Source organism: Cheilinus undulatus, linkage group 14, assembly GCF_018320785.1.
Source record: "Cheilinus undulatus linkage group 14, ASM1832078v1, whole genome shotgun sequence".
Classification (NCBI taxonomy): Eukaryota; Metazoa; Chordata; class Actinopteri; order Labriformes; family Labridae; genus Cheilinus; species Cheilinus undulatus.
Window position 1 is genome coordinate 38,635,768 of NC_054878.1, and position 20,380 is coordinate 38,656,147.

General features: G+C 38.5%; 2 protein-coding genes across 3 annotated transcripts; one reads left to right on the forward strand and one right to left on the reverse strand.

Moving 5' to 3' along the window:
• Window positions 1-578: 578 nt before the first annotated feature.
• Window positions 579-9,835, forward strand: esco2 (establishment of sister chromatid cohesion N-acetyltransferase 2). The gene is made up of 15 exons (XM_041805276.1): window positions 579-695; window positions 1,434-1,500; window positions 3,056-3,183; window positions 3,277-3,574; window positions 3,922-4,243; window positions 5,092-5,213; window positions 5,353-5,437; window positions 5,595-5,667; window positions 5,814-5,856; window positions 6,261-6,396; window positions 6,496-6,627; window positions 7,044-7,133; window positions 7,356-7,499; window positions 7,662-7,846; window positions 9,189-9,835. The coding sequence occupies exons 2-15, from the start codon at window positions 1,451-1,453 to the stop codon at window positions 9,319-9,321; spliced, it is 1,941 nt and encodes a 646-aa protein (XP_041661210.1). The 5' UTR covers window positions 579-695; window positions 1,434-1,450; the 3' UTR covers window positions 9,322-9,835.
• A 1,238-nt stretch (window positions 9,836-11,073) lies between these two features.
• On the reverse strand, window positions 11,074-19,997 carry pbk (PDZ binding kinase). Of its 2 annotated transcripts, none has more exons than XM_041805287.1 (7): window positions 19,897-19,997; window positions 18,635-18,818; window positions 17,108-17,247; window positions 16,532-16,701; window positions 15,662-15,791; window positions 13,280-13,465; window positions 11,074-11,912 (listed from the first exon to the last, which is right to left on the reverse strand). In XM_041805287.1, the coding sequence occupies exons 2-7, from the start codon at window positions 18,799-18,801 to the stop codon at window positions 11,680-11,682; spliced, it is 1,026 nt and encodes a 341-aa protein (XP_041661221.1). In that variant the 5' UTR covers window positions 18,802-18,818; window positions 19,897-19,997; the 3' UTR covers window positions 11,074-11,679. The 2 variants fall into 2 exon arrangements, with proteins under 2 accessions (XP_041661221.1, XP_041661220.1); XM_041805286.1 differs by having other exon boundaries at window positions 18,635-18,849; window positions 19,897-19,961.
• Window positions 19,998-20,380: the final 383 nt, after the last annotated feature.

A 20,380-nucleotide genomic window follows, 5' to 3' on the forward strand; every position in this document is an offset into this window, starting at 1 on the left:
TAGTGTCTGCTATTAAGACCACTAATTTAACTCCTGCTGTTTTTCACTGTGCTTTATATACTAGTATATATATTTATATGAAATAACTTGATGTTATGTAAAAAGCAAGTAAAATGTTGTGAAAAGATGAAATTATACCAACTGTACAACTCCACAATAGTTTAAGCCAGTGGTCACAGCTGGTAAGCCCTCAGGATCCACCACCAACCCCTTCCTGACCCAAATTTCTGATAGTTTTTTCATCAAAACACTTTACTTCAATCAAAAACTGCAGCTTTTTTGCACAGCCAGCATGTTTGACACAAAACATGTTTTAATCCACTTTTGGGCCCGACTCAGTTGAGAACTCCTGGTTTAAGTAATGTGTAAATTTATAAGGACTAGGTACATCTGGTGTGTTATATTGCACCAGTTACATGTAGAAGTTCATTTTACTTCCACAGAATACAAATAATATAATTTCTAAAATAGGAGTACTTTATTTTGAAGGAAAATTCTAGGACTTTTCCCCTCGTTGAGCTACGAGAGCCTGATAGTTTAAATAAGCGTTTCCGTTTCCGGGTCTGCCTAGTTGTACAATTTTTTTTTAGAGGCTAGCGCGCGCTGTTCAAAACACACAGAAGAGAACCGCGCACTGAGGAGGCAGTAAACGCGCGAGCTCAGACTTATCAAGTTTTATTGTCTTATGTAGCACGGTAAGATACACTACATGTGTTTAGTTTTGCGTTATTGTGTATAAGTTTTCTTTTCTTTTTGGTAAATCGTATTTTAACTTATTGCTTTAGCTGTATTCACTGTCACGTTGAGAAACGTTTACGCGTCAGACGTTGTGATTTGTTTAATAGTTCTTAAACACATGGTAACATATTAGCAAGACTCATCATTTGTCTTTGTTAGGGGTGTATAACTTATTGACTTCGACACGGTAGCTAGTTTGTAATGCGGCAGTCACATTTGTATAAGCTAATCATCCCGCCAATTATCCATTCATCTGGACTTAAGCTGATAGAGACGTTTAACATCAACTGAAACCTAACGCTGTGCTAACGCCCATAACACTATAGGTGCCTTTGTGCATCAGCACTGCAAAAATATTTACTGTTTGTGCAATGACAGACAGAACGTTTTAGACAACCACACCGATTCAGACCCCGATGATATATATGAGTGGGCTACGGTGAAGAGTTTACCGGTGTTAAAGTTTAAATTGTGACCGTGTTAACTGAAGACCTTTAGTCGAACGTTTCTGAGTGTGATTTCTGCAGAAGCGAAGGACGGAAAGTGTTTTAAAAGAATGTCTCTTAGATTTTTTTCCATAAAGAATTATGTGATTAATATTAGTAATATTGAAGTTAAACAAAGCTGTATTCTTGAGCTTTTCTTTTAGCTAAAGTTACATATTTTGAAGCTACTCTTATATTCTCTGTGTGTAGGTGATATTTGCGACAAGATGCCAACTGCTACCAGGAAGAGAAAACTCCCCTCTGTGGACTCTGAGAGGTGAGTTTTGAACACACTGTTAATTTGAAAAGATATTTGTGCCCTAATAACAGGAGGAGGACTCAGGGAAAAGACCCCAACTCATTAATGCTCCTATGTGCTACTTACAAGTTGCATAACCTACCACCACATGGTTATTAGCCACCACAACACCGCCACTAAAACAGACCCAGGCTCCCTTGCTGTAGCCAACAGGTTAGATAAGATGACATCAGTGTCACCTTTGATACCAGATTGCTCCACAATAGGGATGCATGATGTTGGGTTTTTGCAGAATTCAGTATTTAAAAATTATTTTAGTCTATTCCAATACCAATATTTAAATGTAGCCCTTACAACACAATTTCAGGTTTGAGGATGAACAAATGTCAGTCCTTAAAACAAACTTAAAAAGTGTAGAGAGTGGTGATGAATAACTAGAAAGATGTTTGCTGACTTTTGACCACCTTACACTTGACGACTGAGACTACAGGAGCAAGCTGCGACTTTAGTAAGACTCCCATGATTTTACTGCAACTTTGAAATCGGAGGAAAAGTTGTTAGGCCGCCTATAGATGTGTTGGTCCAGCCTAAAACTCCAAAAACTGATTTGTTCTTACGGCCAGTATTTACAGTTGATCAAGGAAGAGCAGTACAGTGAGATATTTGTTGTAAATACCTGCAATAATTTTCATATCTGCAGATACTGATAACATGCTGATAATATCCTACATCCACCTTAAATGTAAAAATACTGGTTGCTTAAATATGCACAGTCTAATACGTGATTGAGGCACCTTTAATTATATGACAACATTCAGTCTTTTTGTGTAGGAGTCTATCATTGTAGCCTATCTTTAAATGGCGTAATTTGTCCAACTTTACACTCCAAAGCGCTCAAAATGTACCATAATACAACAGTGTCTCCCATGCACAACCCTCTCCAGGTCACCCCTCACATTTTCAGCAGGGTTCAGGCTGAGTGCTGGCTAAGCTACTCCAGTGAGGCCATTCTTTCGTCGACTTGTTTGTATGCTTTGGGTTATTGTCGCTCTGAGAAGTGAAAATCCTCATCATGTTTAGCTTCCTAACAGAGACCTGAGTTTTGTGCCTCTGAGCCCCAAAGCATAATGCTGCCCCCTTAAAGCTTCATTATAGGTATGGTGTTCTTTTGGCCATGTGCAGACAGACAAAGTCTCAAAATTGGTATGATAGTTCCACTGTTGGTTCACCTTCTGGATCCTGCTGAAATGCTCTTGAGCAAGTCACTGAATCCTTGAGCTTAGGTGGGCCATCATATGCAGCATCCAACACTGACGTCTCTCCGTTAGTGCATTTCCTCCGGAAATTTTGTTTGCACATGTATTTCAGTCAGTGTGCTTGTTGCATTTTCATTGACAGAGTGTAAAATTAAATTTCCTGTTCATATGTTTTTGGTGCATGCCTCTTGTGACAAATTGACACATGTTAAAAGGTTAGTTGAATTTCTACAAATAGGTGCATTGATTCAATTTTAAAATGTAATTTTGTTTAAATCTGGGTGGAAGTGTTCATCTCTTCTGTATTTTATCTCCAGTCACCCATCCAAGAAGGGGGTGAGAGAGATGTCCCCCGAGAGGAGAAGATCCCCGAGGAAGAAGCCAGGCAGGTGTGTGGACAAAGAGAACTGTCCCTCACCACAGAGGTCCCCACGGAGACTAGCAGGTAGGGTTGATGATAATTTTAGTCATCATATTTGGCAGTTAAGGTTTTACTCATAACCTTAAAAAAACACCCTTTTATCTTTGATCTCTTTAGGCTCCCCTGCCAAATCACCCTGCAAATCTCCATTCAAAAAATCAGTGGTTACGAGCTCCTTCTACAGCAAACAGAAGTCAGTCTATCTCACCCCACTAGAGAGAAAGGCCATAAAAGAGTCTTTACCTTCTCCCCCTCCACCACCCCTGCCTTCTCCTCCCTCTTTGGAGAAAAAGAAGAGGAATGTTCAAGGAGGCAGCATGTCAAGAAAGGTGGCAGGGGGATCCAATGTGGGGAGGAAGGGTGCCAAAAGCATGACTGCTTCGAAAACAATCAAGCCTTCTACACTCAAAAACAGGTTTGTTTCTAGTAGTGCATTTCCACAAAGTGGTCCAGCTTGGTTCAGTTTGATCAACCCTCATCTTGCATGCATTTCCACAGCAAATCATACCCTTACTTGGTATCTCGACTAAAGGTGCCAAGAAAGTAACAGGGTATGGATTGGTTATTTTGGTACATTTCCAAACGTTTGACAGTAAAAATGAAAAAAAAACTGCACCATATCAAACTGAACTGAACCTGATTGCTTGTGGAAATGCAACTCAGTTACAGCTGCTACTATAGCTTTTTGTAACCATGTTTTAGCTTCCTGGGCTTTAAAATGTGTTCATGTTTGTGCCTTTTCTGCATTACTTCATTCAATAGTGTCCCTACTAAACCAGCAACATTGACAACAACCACCAACACCATCTCGGCTCCTTCCAGCAGCATCAAGCACCCAGAGTTCAAGAAATCCATCACTGTCTCTTTCAGCAGCCTTAAGCCTAAACCCAAGATCTTTGTGGGAGCCGCATTCTTTGGTACGGGGAAGAAACCCACATCTATGTACAAGAAATCTGCACCAAAGTCCTCCAATAGGCCAGCTCCAGTGAAAAGCAAAGCTGTGCTGCCACAGACAAAGAGTGAGAAGTTGCAGCAGAATTTGCCAGCTCCTGTGGTGAATTCACAACCTAAACAACCTGCAGAAGTGAGTTATAGCATTGTTTTTTTATTTTGGTACTCAACAGGGCAAAAACTAAGTTGTCCTGACATTTTATGGCCCTGTATTGAGGTTGGCATTTTAATGTTTTGTAATATACAGATGTTTCTCATCTTGTTAAGATGAAAAAGTTTTGTCTTGCAAATAGAGTGGAAGAAGTTGCAATGCCAAAATTGCACCAATATGTTGGCAGCTTTTTGGTACTGGAACATTGCCAATGTGTTTGAGAGAGATAGATGTTGTGCAGGAGTTTGCTTGCACATTTTAGGATTAAGAAACTTTGGGTGATGGTAACTTCTATTTGTATCACCAATGCATTGAAAAAGGGATAGATATTGTTTGAATTTTACTGGAATGGTTTTTAAGTTTGAAATCCTGCTATCTGGGCAGCCCTGTACTGTATTGGTAATAGTTATAGCTACAGCCAGAGCCATTATGTTTTGTTGTTGGCCACAGGTCTGCTTGTCTTTCTGATTTTCAAGCTTGCTGTTTGTGATAGTGGCAGCTGCACGCCCTTGCAGTAATTATCACTTCTCAGCACATTATACTGGTTTATTGGTTGCATTGGTATATAACATAGAGCCAACTCTTTATGAAACAATTGGTATTAAAAGTGTGGCGTATACACCATGATTTTATGGTATTCATCTTGGACCCTCAGGTGTAGGTACTTGAATTTGAACGTCCATTTCTTGTCTTAATAAAATGTTCTCCTACTCTTATGTGTCATTAGCCAGCTAGGGTCACATACTATAGCTCCCAAAATGATTTTAGGGCAAATGTAGTTGATTTTGTTGCTTTGTTGATAATAATTGTATTATTCATTTTCTCTGCAGACTGCTGTCCAGCCAGCTAAGACAGAAGACAATCAGCCAAGCACCAAGCAAAGGTCAAAGTTTGATCCCACAGACTGGATGGACTCTGTTAGTGAGGAGGCTGAGTCTCCACAGGCTTTAAGGTGCTTTGCTCTATAGGAGCAGCTTTTATAATCCAGAATTGTTAAAACCCATTAAGAGCCTTAGTTGTCTTGTCAGCTCAACATGTAAAGGCAGGTGAATTGTTATGTGGCGTTGATAAAATTAATATTTTTTCTGCAGCTCTCCCAAACAGAGCACCAGGAAGATTGCAGTAGTGACCCCAACACCAAGTTCTGCCTCCAGGAATTCACCTTTTAGTGCAAAGGTATGACAGGAGTACACCATTATCATAATCATAGATAATCATGGTCTTTTATGGTTTTAAACATTTAAGTTTACTCTAGTCTGAACACTTAAAGCTGTGCCAATTATAATTTTCTCTGATTTATTGTTGAATTCATAAAACTGAGCTCTCCTTCCAGGTGGATGGTGGCTCTGAACCCATGTTGGACCTGAGTGAAATCAGTCCTGTGAGTGGTGGTAGCCAACCCAAAGGTACGCAGACTTTTTCTCTGCTCCTGTTACCCAGTTATTTCCCTCCTACCAGGAGGCTTTACTTGCAATATCTAGCCATCCTGGATTACTTTGATGCCATGATTGCTTTTGCTCCATTAAGGCTTTAAGTGTTGTTTTCTCCACAGAATCTGCACCGATGTATCCCATCTTTGGCTCAAGCTCGAAGAGGTGAGATGGTCTCAAGACTGTAACATTCCAAACATGTACGCAGTAATATGTGAGATTTCTGTATGACACAAAACTAGATTACGGTTCTGTGTCCCCAGAATATGAAGTGTTATGGTCTGAGATTCTTACAGAAATACTTGGTAAAAATAGGTGTTTTATCATCTACAGTAAAGACAAAAACTGTTGAAGATATGCAAGCATTACGAGCAAAAACCCAAGCAGTCTCCCCCTGCTGGATTAGTTTTTTAATCAGGCACTAGTTAAAAATTCCCTACTAATGGATGGAAACAAGTCATTGATATGATATTTGATAAAGTAGTTAAATGAATAGATGAATCTGATCCGAGTGTTTTTTTTTAAGTTGGTGCACTTATTCAAGCCTACGCCATTTTTTTGTCCTCTAGGACTGCTGCTCTGCGGGCTCCAGTGTCCTGCAGCACCCCTTCTGGTCCTATAACATCACTGCAGACACCGTCTTCAGCTAAAGAGAGACCTGTTCGCAGGAGGAAGGAGAAACAGGGCGATGACCAGCTCATCATTGTACGTTATCAGAGGAGAGCCAGTTTTTGGTACATTCTAGCTTTGACCATGTGTCAACAGTGTGCATAAAAACCTTCTAATGATTTATTTCCTCATCAGGATGCAGGGCAGAAACAGTTTGGAGCAACAACCTGCAGCTCATGTGGGATGGTTTACAGTGCAGACAACCCAGAGGACAATTTCCAGCACAGCCAGTTCCACCAGCGCTTCCTTGACTCCATTAAATTTGTGGTAAATCTTCCTATTTAAACTACTCTGAACTCTGTTTTTTGGGACACGTAGCACTGAAATTAAGAACATGTAAAGCGTGAGCAATTTTTGGAGTAAGTCTAAATCTATCAGTTTATTTTTGTGATTTAATTGTCTGGAGAATTCAAAAGGGCCACAAAAACTATTCAGTCCGTTGAATGTGTTGTTCGAGATTTAAGATTCAAGTTTGATGTCACACCCTTCAGAAGCACTGTTTACTGCCCTAACATCTGTTTCCTTTTGCTTCTGCAATAATGAAATTGTTTGTTTTTCTGTTTGAATTGCTTTGATATTATAAAATCTGTTACCGTGTCTGCTGGCACAGTTTGCTTCACGGGGAGGTGAGTTTGCTTGGAGTTGTTGGCTTGTAACTGCAGCTTCTTCTGTGTTGTCTCCAGGGCTGGAAGAAAGAGCGGGTGGTGGCTGAGTTTTGGGATGGAAAAATCCTCCTCGTCTTGCCTGATGATCCTAAATACGCTGTCAAAAAGGTACAGAGCAACACTTTCAACTTGTTTCTCAGTCTTTGATTTAATTGATCAAAGACACGACAGTTTATTTTTTGACAAAACATACAACACAGACCCGCTTGTTCCATAATTTTTAATATCTGGTGTTGTTTAAAAGATACTGGTGGTCCTCATAAGCTAATTTTTTCCATGTTTTTCTACTGCCCTATTCTTCATAAACATGCTTTTTTATGCATTTTCAAGGCTGAGGATGTGCGGCAAGTAGCAGACAGCGAGTTGGGTTTCCAGCAGGTGACTCTGAGCAGACCCACACAGGCTAAGACCTACCTGTTCATCAATACAGAGCGCATGGTGGTCGGCTGTCTGGTTGCTGAACCTATACGTCAGGTAGGCTGGAATAGGGCTGGGAAATAAAGGATATGAAGTGTTCTAATTTTGGTACTGCTAAAAGACACGTTACACATGGAACTATAGAAGCCCTCTTTTGCTGAAGAAATGAAATTGTGCTTCTTCTGACTTTTGATGATATCGACTTACTGTCCCCTCCAGGCATACAGAGTCCTTGAGCAGCCTGATAAACATAAAGATATGAAGAAAGACGACTTCATGGAGAGACACAGAGCATGGTGCTGCTCCACCATCCCTGAACAGGCCCTTTGCGGGATCAGCCGAATCTGGGTCTTCAGTCTGGCAAGACGGCGGGGCATCGCCACACGCATGCTGGACACAGTCAGGTATGATGTCAACTTCCTGTTATCCTAAGTTAGCTTTTCAGAATCAAGATAAAGTTTATCATCAAGTAGCTTTACTCATTAAGGGAATTTTTAAATGGTATAGAATAAAATAAGATTTTGTTCTATAAATTCTTAAGTCTGGTTATACATCTGAGCCAAGCACTACATGCTTTCATTGCGTCTGTGTTTCTCTGCAATAATTAACCCGAACACTACTCGCTAGGGCTGAACCATTTGCAAAAATAATCTAATTGCAATTTTTTCCCAAATATTGCGATTTAATATGCAATTATTCTTGGCTTTATCTTACATATTTTTTTGACAAATTCAAGCAATTAATAATTCCATAAATAAGACCATGTGTATTGAAAACAATACAGTTATTTCCAAAGCAATTCATCCATAGTAGCATGAATCTTAATGTGGGGGTGCAACAAGCTTTAAGCTATAAAGGAGGTAGCTGGGGTGGGGGAGGCGAGGGCAGCTACCAGCTGATCACAGCTGGGGTATGACTTGTGAAGCAATGCTAGGCTTCATCAGTTTTAGATAGAATGAGCTAACTATTATTGCTCATATTCCAAATGTGATGTCATTTGCTTTGTTTAAGGGCATTATCATTTTATGTCACTCATTTTGATTAAGAAAACCATACATGAAACACAAGAAGTAGGATTTTTGTAAACCATTAAAAAAATTGATACCTGAATGTTTGCATAAAATACATAAAATCTCTGCCGCTGCAAAAATTGATTAATTAAACAGGTATTTTGACACATTTCAAGTTAAAGAAATATTTCAACTTCTGTAATTTTAAAAATTGCAGCAGGCCATATTGCGATTTATTCTAACTTGCGATTAATTGTCCAGCCCTACTACTCACCAGTGCAATTTTAATGCTGGTTATTGCTAAGAAGAAAAGAGAGGCTCCAAATCTGCTGAGAGCAGGGGGATTTATTTCAAACTGTTTTGGATGACATCAAGTAGATTTGACAAATTGTTTTGTCGTCTGCAATCATTTATCTCACTAGAACACACACAGTATGCCTTTAAGTATTTTCAGAGCACCTAGTGCTAACCAGTGAACTAATCATAGCAGTGATTGCAACGTGCATCACTTTAGATTAAAGCTTCATTTTAAGGAAGTTGCACGCTAGCTTTTTGCGAAGATTCAACACGAAACATAAATCCTGCTGTGGATGTACAAATAGCTTTGAATCCTTATATTTTAGAAGCTTAAATCAGTACAATTTTATTATATTAATCCATCGATCTTTCAGATCTTACCTAAAAGACTGTGTTGTTCTTCTCTCTTGTTAAATAATTTCCCTGTTGTGTATTTTAGGAGCAGCTTCATGTACGGCAGTCATTTGACAAAGGAAGAGATCGCCTTCTCTGACCCAACACCGGATGGAAAACTGTTCGCTACCAAGTACAGCAACACACCGACCTTCCTCGTTTACAACTTCATAGCATGAAGTTTGTTAACGATGGGTCACATAAGGCAGTCGTTCACCTTTAACCAGTTTTGACATTCGTCAGGCATCCATTCAAATCAAAATTGCCTTTCATATGCAAAACCAACACTGTTCAGGTGTTTCAGGACGTCTTTACGTTGTCATTGTTTAGTAGGCGTAGAGTTTTAAAGATTCATGACTCAGTATTTATACACCGCACTGCTTGATTTCCAGTTGTGTTAATGTTAGCAATGTTTTCTATTCAGATGTTTATATTCTCCCTGAATAAGCAGTGACTGGGCATATTTCACATTTCTTAGCTTGTTTGATTCACTGGAATATTTTTGTATCCTTTTCAAGTCCCAGGAGCCTTTTTGTTTTATTTAAATGTTCAGACTTATTTTTTTCTGCTTCCAGTTAAAGGCTTTCTGAACAGTTTTGAAAGGACATGTTTGCCTGTTGAAAGGTAATTACCATCACTGTTTATTGGCATTATACTCTGTAAATAAGTTTAATAAACATCTTTCCTTTTTTAGGATCCTTGTCTTATGGAATTATTTTTTAACAGTTTGCATGGATTAAGGTGTAATTTTATATTGCTGGCTCAAGAGAAAGCCATGACTAATATGAGATTATACCTTTAACATAACTGGACTTGCCCATGTATGCACTCGCATGTGGACCAATAGGAAACCTGATGCCTTTGGTCCCTGGCTATCACCCATGGGGGTGTAGAAAAATGAATGCCTCTATTGTCACAGTATGGCTTTGATCATATGTGGACAAAATTATTAGCCCCCTGAGTTTTTCCCTAAACAGAGCAAGCCATTTTTACCACTGCTTTTCCAAACATTCTAGTTTTTAGGATGCACACAAAAACTACCAGGGTCAAAACTATTAGTCCCCCTGAATACTGAGCCATGTCTCCTTTTTGCTGGATAACAGCCTGCAGTCGTTTTCAACAAGTCTCAGACACGTTTCCTGAGGAATCCCTGCCCATTCTTCTTTTGCCAGTCTAGATTTGATGGTTTTCTGGCATGAACCTCTTCAGTTCACTCCAGACTTTCGATGGGATTCAAGTCAGTGCTTTGTAAAGGTTAGTCGGTAACGTTCACTTTGGTCTTCAGGAGGTGGTTTTTTTACCAGGAGCCACATTTGTTTGGGGTGTTGGAAGACAAAGCAACGACCCAGTTTTTCTACTGACTGAGGTTTTTCTTTCAAAATCTTCACACATCCTGCTTTCTTCATGATTCCTTCCACATTTGAGATTCCCAGTGTTAATATTTTCACAGTGTTGCAGCGTTCTTTGGGTGATACGCCTCTCCCTTCTTTTTACGTCTTTATGGCCAAAGCGCTCTAGTTTGGTCTCTTCTGACTGAAAGACATGCCTTAAGTATGCCTAATTTTTTTTACAGGTTGTCCTTAGCAAACTTGGCAAACAGTCTGGCTTGAAGGCGTCTCTTCTGCAGAAGTGGAGTTTTTCCTGTTCTGCAACCTCTCAGTCTATTCCTGTGCAGGACTGCGAGGCTTCAACCCCTGTCTTGGTTAAGTCATTTTCTAGTGTTATCTGTTCTGGGGTCTTAAGACACATCTCTGACTAGTTTTGCTTTCGTGTGAAGATAAAATCTACAAATAGTTACTCCTTAAAGGTTTTACTTAAGTGCCACTTAAGCATTCTGCCTTTAAATTTGTCTCTTTAATAATGATTATTTATGCAGTTTTTTCTTAATTACAATAGAAGACAGAGAAATAAGAGAAACTTAAACCACTGAATTTAAGATGTAAAATTCTATACTGATCTTTTAATCATTAAAATAGCCAACAGTAAAGCAGATTGGCTTAAAGGAAAGTTTGGTTGTAATATAAACCACTGCAAACATTCTAACATACTAGGTCTTATACAAAATGTTAAAACGGTGAAATAAAAACAGGAGTTTTAAGAGTTTGGTAAAGAAATATGAAAGTTTAAAGAAGTACAGGGACACAAAAAAATATTTCAAGAATTCAAGAGTAAAGGCAGTAAAAACATTTACAATCTATCAGTGACATACACAAAAAAGAAGACAAACTGTAAACATATAAATAACTGCAGGAGATGGAGATATACAGAATTCATTCTAATAAAGTTGTGCAGCATTAACTAATGTGTGTCTACATTAAGGCTGAATAGTCTTTATGTTTGCTGAAGCTTCTAAATTGTTACACAAACCCACTACCCTCAAAACAACAATTCAAGTTTTCATGTTGTATCCGTATATTCTTCAATTTCTAACAAATTCCACAAACTGTTCTTTAAGCCATGACCAGGAAACTAGTCCAGGTCAAACACCCAACAAAATTCCTCCCTGGTAGATGAAAGTACAGTTACAGAAGTGTAAATCAATCAATTACGATCACCTCACTGGGTGTTTTCTCCACTGCGGTGTTGTGCTCTAAAACCTGGACTATCTGTGCAGCTGAGGGTCTCTTCTTGGGGTCCTCCTCTGTGCAGAGACAAAAAAGCTCCACCATCCTCTGGTATGAGCTGCCTAGAGCTTCCACATCCAGTGGCGGCCTCGTACCAAGCCGTGCATAGTACTCGTCCTCATCGAAACTCACCTCCATTGAATCCTCTGTAAGAATGATGAAAAATGTAACAGTCAGTAATACTAGAATAAATGTAAACGCTGGTCGTGCAGGAAATTCTGTTGTCATTAAGTTACACATATTTTCTTTTCAACTGCAGGTATTTATTTCTTATTTCAGCTTTTGGACAATTAACCATCATGGACACAGGTTATTTTTTATGTAGTGCAAAAAAAATTAGTGATTCGTTTCATCAAAGAAGGATAAGATTTTCCTTTATGTATGTTAACATCTACTTTTAAGGGATTTCGGTATTATTAGGGGATAAAAGCACTTTTGGGGAGCTTTGACAACTGCAGAAAATTATTTATAGGTAGGCATTTAGTTTCAACTAAGGTTGCATCATATTATCTGCATGGTGTTGGTACTGGCTCCTATAAGCCAGAGACATTTCATCTGCATTGGCAGAAATTTACATTTTTTAAAGATATTTACAACCGATAAATCAGCTCTAAATATCGGCTGTATGTACTAATACCTTTGTGCTGTTTTAGCATGACCAACAGGCTGAAGTCTTTCATCTGTTCATCCTGATAAAGTGTGACTGAAGTAATGAAATATAAAGCCTGAACTTCATTTATACATCAGTATCGATGTATAAATCAGTATCAGCTGAAAATAATTTGTAAATATCAACGATTGGCCAAAATCTAATATCATGTATCTCTAAATTGAAATGAGAAATCAAAACTTAATCTGTGATTTTACTGAAGCGATGTAGAAGCAGCTTGGTCTCTCCGTCTCCCTCTCAGCCATAAACTTGCAACAGCAATCATGTCATTACACAAAAATTAGGTAGCTAACCTCGGTGACTTTATCTGGGCAGAATAAGGCATAATGGAGGAGAAAGTTCATACACATTACAGCTCTGATATCAGATTCCAATCTAAAATGGTCCACACTGTCTCCAGAGCATTATCAGTTTTTTAAAAACATGTGTTTACAGTAGAATGCATTTGTAAACTACATGCAAATGTAGAACTTAAAATTCAGGGCTTTTCTCTGGGGGCTGGCCAATTATTGAGACTGATATGTGGCATGTGGCCAGTTATTGGTACTTGCATTTTAGTTTATCGAAAATCGATAAAGTAAATTAATTGAAAGGTGCACAATTTTGGCTCCACTGCAAAATGTGTCTTCCCCTATGGCTTTATTTTCACTTTCCACAGTCTCAACAAATGTCCTGTATATGACACAATCTGATTGGCTGGACATCACATGAGTAGCCAATAAACACTTAAGCCTGGGTATCACTGACAGCATATTGGCTCCAAGTATCAGTTATCAGTATAAGAAATGCCAATAATCAGTATCGGCCATGAAAAGCCAGTATCAGTCGACCCCTACTTCTCACCTTCATCCTCCTCTTCCCCATCATCCTCGAGCATCTCAAGGTGAGGCATGGACAGCGTCATCATCTCCCACAGAGTCAGACCATAAGCATAAATGTCCGCCTTGTCAGTGATCTCTCCATCATCTTCTAGAGCTTCCTTTGGTTTCCACGGCTCTGTGCCGATGTACTCCACCTTTGGATCAGACACTTGAAAACAGAGAGAATTGTTTTTTTTTAAATTAAATAATAAAACATTGCATGTATTATTTTCTGTAACACATCTGCTCTTTCAGCATCTTGCAACAAGAAAGTTTCAGAAGTTGGCCTAAAATTCCCTTTTCCAACCCCAAATCAGCTGCTTAAAATGTTAAAAGACATAGTTGTTGACTTTATACTGAGATCTGGCTTCTTTCTCTCAAAATGACATAAAAGCTGAATGAATCAGACAAGGTCAGATTGATTGAAACTCTGCTGTGTTAGTGTCCAAAAGCCTGAATCACGTTGTGATTCCTTGTGCGGTTCAGTTATTTAAAAACAGATCTAGGTCACTTGTGAGGTAACTGTGGCCTGCAGTCTGAATGTAACCACCTGGTCTTCAGGCCTGGGAACAAACACAGAGTTAATCAACTGATGTAAACAGTTGACATGTTTTCTGCCAATTTTTAACCCACATCATAATTGTTCCCATGTGAACACAGTCTTTTATTATTGTCAACAAATCCATGTAAGGACCAAAACCAACAAGAAATTGATCACATTAACACAGATTTAAAAAGCCTGTTATATCCAGTTACTTTACTTTGCCTAAAGGATCAAGATTTACTGACACCCATGAGAAAATCTGCCCCAACTTCTCATAACAGTGTCTGACTATGCCAACAATTTATTCCCATACATCAATCAATATTATTAGTAGTTAAGTAATGTATACTGTAGTAGTGCTATATACTGTATTTATACATTATACCCATGCTATGTGGTTGATTTGCATATAGAAAGTGAATGTTGATGGGTATCAAATCTAGAGTAAAACAAAATCTTACCACTACATCTGACAGGGCGCCTTCGTTCAAACCTGATTCTGCCTAGGCCTAAGGGAAGGGCAGGGATCCTGGTCTGACCCAGTTTAACATCAAGGGTCACATCAAACCCATCTTGGGCAGAGAACTAACTCACGCTTCAATAAAGCATTTACAGCTGTGTTTACTTTGTACATGACATCAGGGTGGGAAATAAGCACCTGCTGCCGGCAAAATGTGGGAATCTTTGAGCAGTGTCTTGGAAATTTGTTCACCAGAGCAGGTAATACATTTGTGATGGTAAACAGCATTGAGTCCTGGTTTCCTGGTTGCTTTTTACAGACTTTATGATCAGAACTGAGCGGACCTACATAACACTGCTTGAGCAAAGAATCCTCTCGCGCCCTTGTCCCTGTGTAAGAGCTGCTGTCAAATGTTTATGTCACTGATGTGCTGGGAAGATTTGAGTATGAGTAGTGCTACAGCTGGTCTACATACCAAAGATCTTTAAACCAATGTTTCACATGTCTTAAGTCCAAGATAGTTAAATAAGGCCTGAATTCTGTCATCAGACTGCAGGAATTGTGCACAAAATATTAAATTATTGCAAGTATGACATTCATAATGCATGCTGAATTAATTTCCAGTGCCCCTGTGTGTCAGACATCAAACATTTGCAGTCGATTACAGGAAAAACTGGTTAAAAATGAGTGACAACACTCACACTTTCCAGCTTAACTTTAATGATTGTGATAACTCTCCTAATATGAACTCATAACAACAAGCTGATTATCTTGCCTCTCAGTTGAGGCTTGATTAGTTAAATCTGATTTTTTATGGCGTGCAATGGAGACTCAAAATAGCAACAAAATAATACAAACCAGACAGAGTGCATGTCAGTATTAACTTCAGTAGTTGGAACATTTCCCTTTTTTAAATGGCCAAAACCCGAACACTATAATTCTTGATTTTATACTATACTTTTTTAAATCCACTAAGCCAAAGTAGCAGGTAGGTGAAAAAGTTAATTTCCAACCCTGCTGAATGACACAAATAAGTTAATGATGCTCCACAAATGAGGTGTTAGGTATTTACATATACTTCGAGAATGCTTAATAGTGTGTCATTCTTAGAAAGTGTTTTCTAATTCAAAAGGAAAACAAATAAAAAAGACATTCAGAAGCTTTTTACACATTCCTTTCTATCTGAAAAAACAGTGTCTTTGAAATTAAACAACTATTTTACATAAAAGAAGCAGAATTTTTGGTTTTCTGAGCAATCACTGAGCTCTGTAGGAGACATTTATCAAACTCGTCCTCTCAGAGCACAGAGCTGTTTTCACATCCATAAGTCACTCCATTGTTAAATTAACCACCACCACTACCTTTCATGTTCTCGTCCAGCCTCAGAGACACTCCAACGTCACAGATCTTGACAGTCTCAAAGTCACCCTTGATGACGACATTACAGGACTTCATGTCTCCATGCAGCAGCTTCTTCTCATTGTGGAGATACTGTAGAAGAAAAACAAACTTGAGAACATTCCTCAAAGTCACAGCTTAACAACATCCTTCTGTGTTTATTTGTTCTGTTAAACCCTCCTCATTTGGTGAAATTGAATTAAAAGATGGCTGACGTTAAGAGGAGACAAAAATGGATTTGGGGAAAAAGAACCGCTGATCTTTTGAGCGTGTTTTCTCCCATGAATGTTTTTATTAACATCAGATTGTAAACATGAACAACTCACTTATTCTTCTTGGCTTAAAAAGCAAAAAAAAAAATAGAAGAATGCCACAAATGAAAGACTGAAAATAGAATGTATTTTTTTGCATACTTACTTTTAGAACACATTTACAATCAGAACCAAAAGTTATTTAGTTCATCTTAAAGAGCTTATTTCTTAACTCCATACTTATTGTGATATTACACACTAAAATATGCAGATTGGTTCAACCTGCAAACAAGAGAAACAAAGACGGGGCAGGCAGGTGTTTTTATGGTTCAACAGGGACACAGGTGTAAAGTAGCAAGGTTGCCAAAGTGTTTAACTTAAATTTTGTGAAAATCTCATAATTTAACATGCAGATTGTTCAGTAATAACTCAGTATACCTGCTCTGATGCCAGTTTTAGAAGTTCAAAATTTTTTTTTTAATTTACATAGGTTGATTTTGAGGACATGGGTTAGTTCTGAATTGTATGCATCCAAATCACTGAAAATGACAGATGCCAAGAAGGAGGGAGACCTGAACTTACCTGAAGGCCACGAGCAACATCCAGAGCAACTTTTTGTATTTTGGCAGCGGGAAAAGCTTTGAGTCCTTCCTCTCTCCTCTTCTCTATCAGGTCATTGAGAGACTGCTCTCCTCCGTACTCCATCGCCAGACACTTTGATCCATCTTTGGCCGTAGTGAAGGCACGAAACCCTTGATGTTGGAGAAAGGACATGGCGTAAAACATTAAATTATAACACCATTTTAACTGATCATAAGTTTGGCTGCTAATGTTTTTGACTTGTGAGAGGACAAACAAACCTGGCTAACAAGCTTTGTAAAAGCTGAAAAAGTCAATAATATTATCGCATTTGTCTACTAAACTTGAATCTGTAGCTAGGTTGGATTTTCTCCCTACAAGTTCATCAATAAAGGACAGATGTTAATGAAATTGATGGTTAATAATAGATGTTTGTGCCCATTGATGGGAAGCTATTTCATTAATGCTTGTCGAGTAAATGTTGAGAAAAATCTATTAATATTACTGTCAACTTAAGAATCCTTACAGGAACAATGAGTTATACAGTGGATGTACTGTGTGGCTGCTGTCATGTCTTACCAACAATATTTGGGTGATCAATCCCCTTCAGGATCTTTGCCTCTTCATTCAGACGCTTTTGATAAACGGACAGCTGTTTGGTCGCACACTTACTGTTGATTTTCTTCACAGCCCAGGGAGATGCATTCAACTTTCCCACTCTGGTTGATCAACAGCACACAAACTTGTTTGGTTAAAGTTGTTCAAAAAGGAAAATGCCACTGTTTTTGAAAATACAACTTATAAATACTAGAATCTAAGATGAATCCACAAGATTGTAGTTAACTTTCTATCTATAATATTCTAAGCATGTAACAAACACAAAAGATTTTTAATTCAATACATCTTTGGAATAACATCACATATCATTCAGAATTGCTTAAGTATCTTACGCTTCCATAATACACTAGCAATCCCTTCAATCTACTATAAATAAGTAAGATTTCAGAAGCTGTTCTAAGATTTCTGCACAAGCTTGAATAAAACAACGTGATAAAAATGAAGCTGAGTGTAGGGCCCAGCTGCTTAAATCATTGTCTTTTAGTATAGACTCTCATCATGGCATTCCATTTAAATAAGACGTCCTTCTCATTGATCCCTGCTTCACCAGTGCTGATCACGCTGCACTGCTGCTTGCAAAGCTTTATGCTGTAGAGGAGAGGATTGCTGCCAAACTAAATTTCATAGTATCTGACATGCATTGTCATGCTGATGTTCTTGTGTTTCAAATACATGGGCCAGACGTGGCCATCAAACAGGCCGGGTGGATCTGGCACCGTGTAGTTCCATGCATCTATATGGGTTTTCATTTAGATCTATGCCCCATGAAAAGTTTTCGGCGGGAGCACCTTTTGAGCAGTCTTTATTGCCAAGCAAAACTGTGTTTCCATTTTGCAATGAATGGTTAAATATATGAAGATAGTGTTCCTAACTGAACTGCAGACAATCACTTTTAATGTATAGGTCATTATCCCTCAAGATTTTGTCATCATATGCAATGCCAGAGTTAAACTGCAGAAGTACGGGTACAGAAATGATGGTTCAAGGCCAGGTCCAGTTATTAATAAGATTGTGGATGGTTTGGGTTTTTCCGATATAGGTGCTGAATCAATACTTTTGAGAGAAGAAATAGTGTGAAAATTTGTTAAGTGAATAAGAGTCTCAGTATCCTAAATGATTCAGATAAATATCTTTAAAAGATGGCAAAAGAGCATATAAGTAAAGAAAATAACTGTCACCTTTTTATGGAAGACGCTCAAGCAAAAACTCACTGACATTGCGTCAGAAACAAACAAAGTAGGAAAATACAGACAAGGACAGAAATTAATCTGGACAGCAAAACAATTAACAGCCATTTATCCTCTGCTGAAATAAAGGGAGGACACATAAATTGTAGGAATTCCTTAACCTACTTTTGTTGGTACCGATACCATGTTGGTACTGGAATTTGATACTCAATGCCCCTAATAAATAATAAGAAATATTCCAGATATGTACATGAACTAATTATTATATAGTGTATCAATCAGTGTAGTTAACAATACAAACCTGTTCATTAAGTAGACATTAACCCCAGTCCCACAGCCCAACTTCTTCATGAAAGGTGAAGCTGGGATGTTGATGGGGGTCCCTCCATTGCTTCCAAAGCTTCTCACTCGGACAGTTTTAGGGGTCTTGAATGAACCCTCATCGCTTTGTGTGGCAGGGGAGGCCATTCTGTACAGGGACAGCACTAGGACAAAATGGTCACCCTTTAGATACAGCTGTTAACCAAACACACAAAAGTGACTTCAACAAGCAATTCAGTGGACTCAGCTTAACAAGATAAACTTTAGCTATGTTCACACAGTTAGAAGTGGGGCTAAATACTACTAGTGCCTTGTTTTTGCCGATATGTGACTAGTATCTGATTTTTTTCTGGCAGTGCAAACAGTATAAGTCACACTGAATCTGAGCTTTATATATCAGATTAAGTCCACCTTCATATGTGGTTCTAAATCAGAAGTGAGAAAAGATCAAAATTGAAAAATGAGGTCTGCAGTGTGAACGTAGTCCACTGTTAAATGATTCTTTATCTACATAGATAATGTTCTTTTAACAACAAAAGACGGTCAGTTCTTGTAGTACAAGAAAAAATAATACTTTACGTTTTAAACGTGACATGGTGAATCATAGGTTGGTTGAATGGAAGGTATGCGTATGACTACATAGAAAGACAAGTGTTATTTTAAAGGGTCCGTTGTGGTGTTACGGTTTACAATGTGACCATGTTACCTGGCGACGCGCACGCGCATGCGTCCGTGGTAATTACAACAATTTTAGAGCAGGAGTGTCCTAATGGATGCCTATTTTGCTATATAGTTTCTATCGTAATGTCGATTAAAAAAAAGAGTACTGATGGTACGCTTTGACGCCCGTGGTGACTACGAAACCATAGGCATTCGGCCGTACGTCGCCAATCAACACAGATAACGCTATAACCGTAACATCGTGCTAAATCTTTTTTTTTTTTTTTAAGGGTGATAAAGGAGTATTTGAAGGCGCAAAACAGGCATTGGAATTAAATAACTGATCTCATTTCTTTCTGTATGTCAAACAGTGCTAAACGTTTAACATTTAGCCAGCATAGCATTTAGACAGCAACCCAACTCAACGGCTGGGAAGTTGGACGTAACATCAACCGAACAACTAGCTTCGACGTCAATGAAATGACACGCTGCTGTTACAAATATAGCGAGAGTTTGAGGTTTTCTTCCTTAATAGTGTGTCAAGAAACACAAACGTTTAGTCAAGAATAATAAACACATTACCTGCGTTTTCCTTCAAGACACAAGACTGCTTCAGTTAAACCGCGCCAAACATTCAAATGGTTCCTGTTTAGGTGTCAGGGTGCCTCTGAGGGACAAACTAGACGCGCTTCCTTAGTGGTAGGAAATCCCAATACTGACCTAACATAAATGCTTTCTCAGTTTATATTTGACATCGTATGTTTGAGACCGTTTGAAAAAAGTGTGAAATGTACAACGCAATCACAGAAAAACCTAAGTATTTCCTGAAACTGAAATTTAGGATAAGTTTACATTCTTTAGAGTTTATAGCCTAAACAACTTTTCACCAGCAGAGGGCAGCCGACTTTCAAAATAGTGCTCTAGTTTTCAGGGAAGGTTGCAGGTTGGCTGTCAAAAACTGCAAAATTCCGACACAAAGTAACATATTTTTTGATCAACTGTAATCTTATTTTGAAGTTTACATAGATAATAAAATATATGGAGAGATAGGGTTGTGAACCAATCA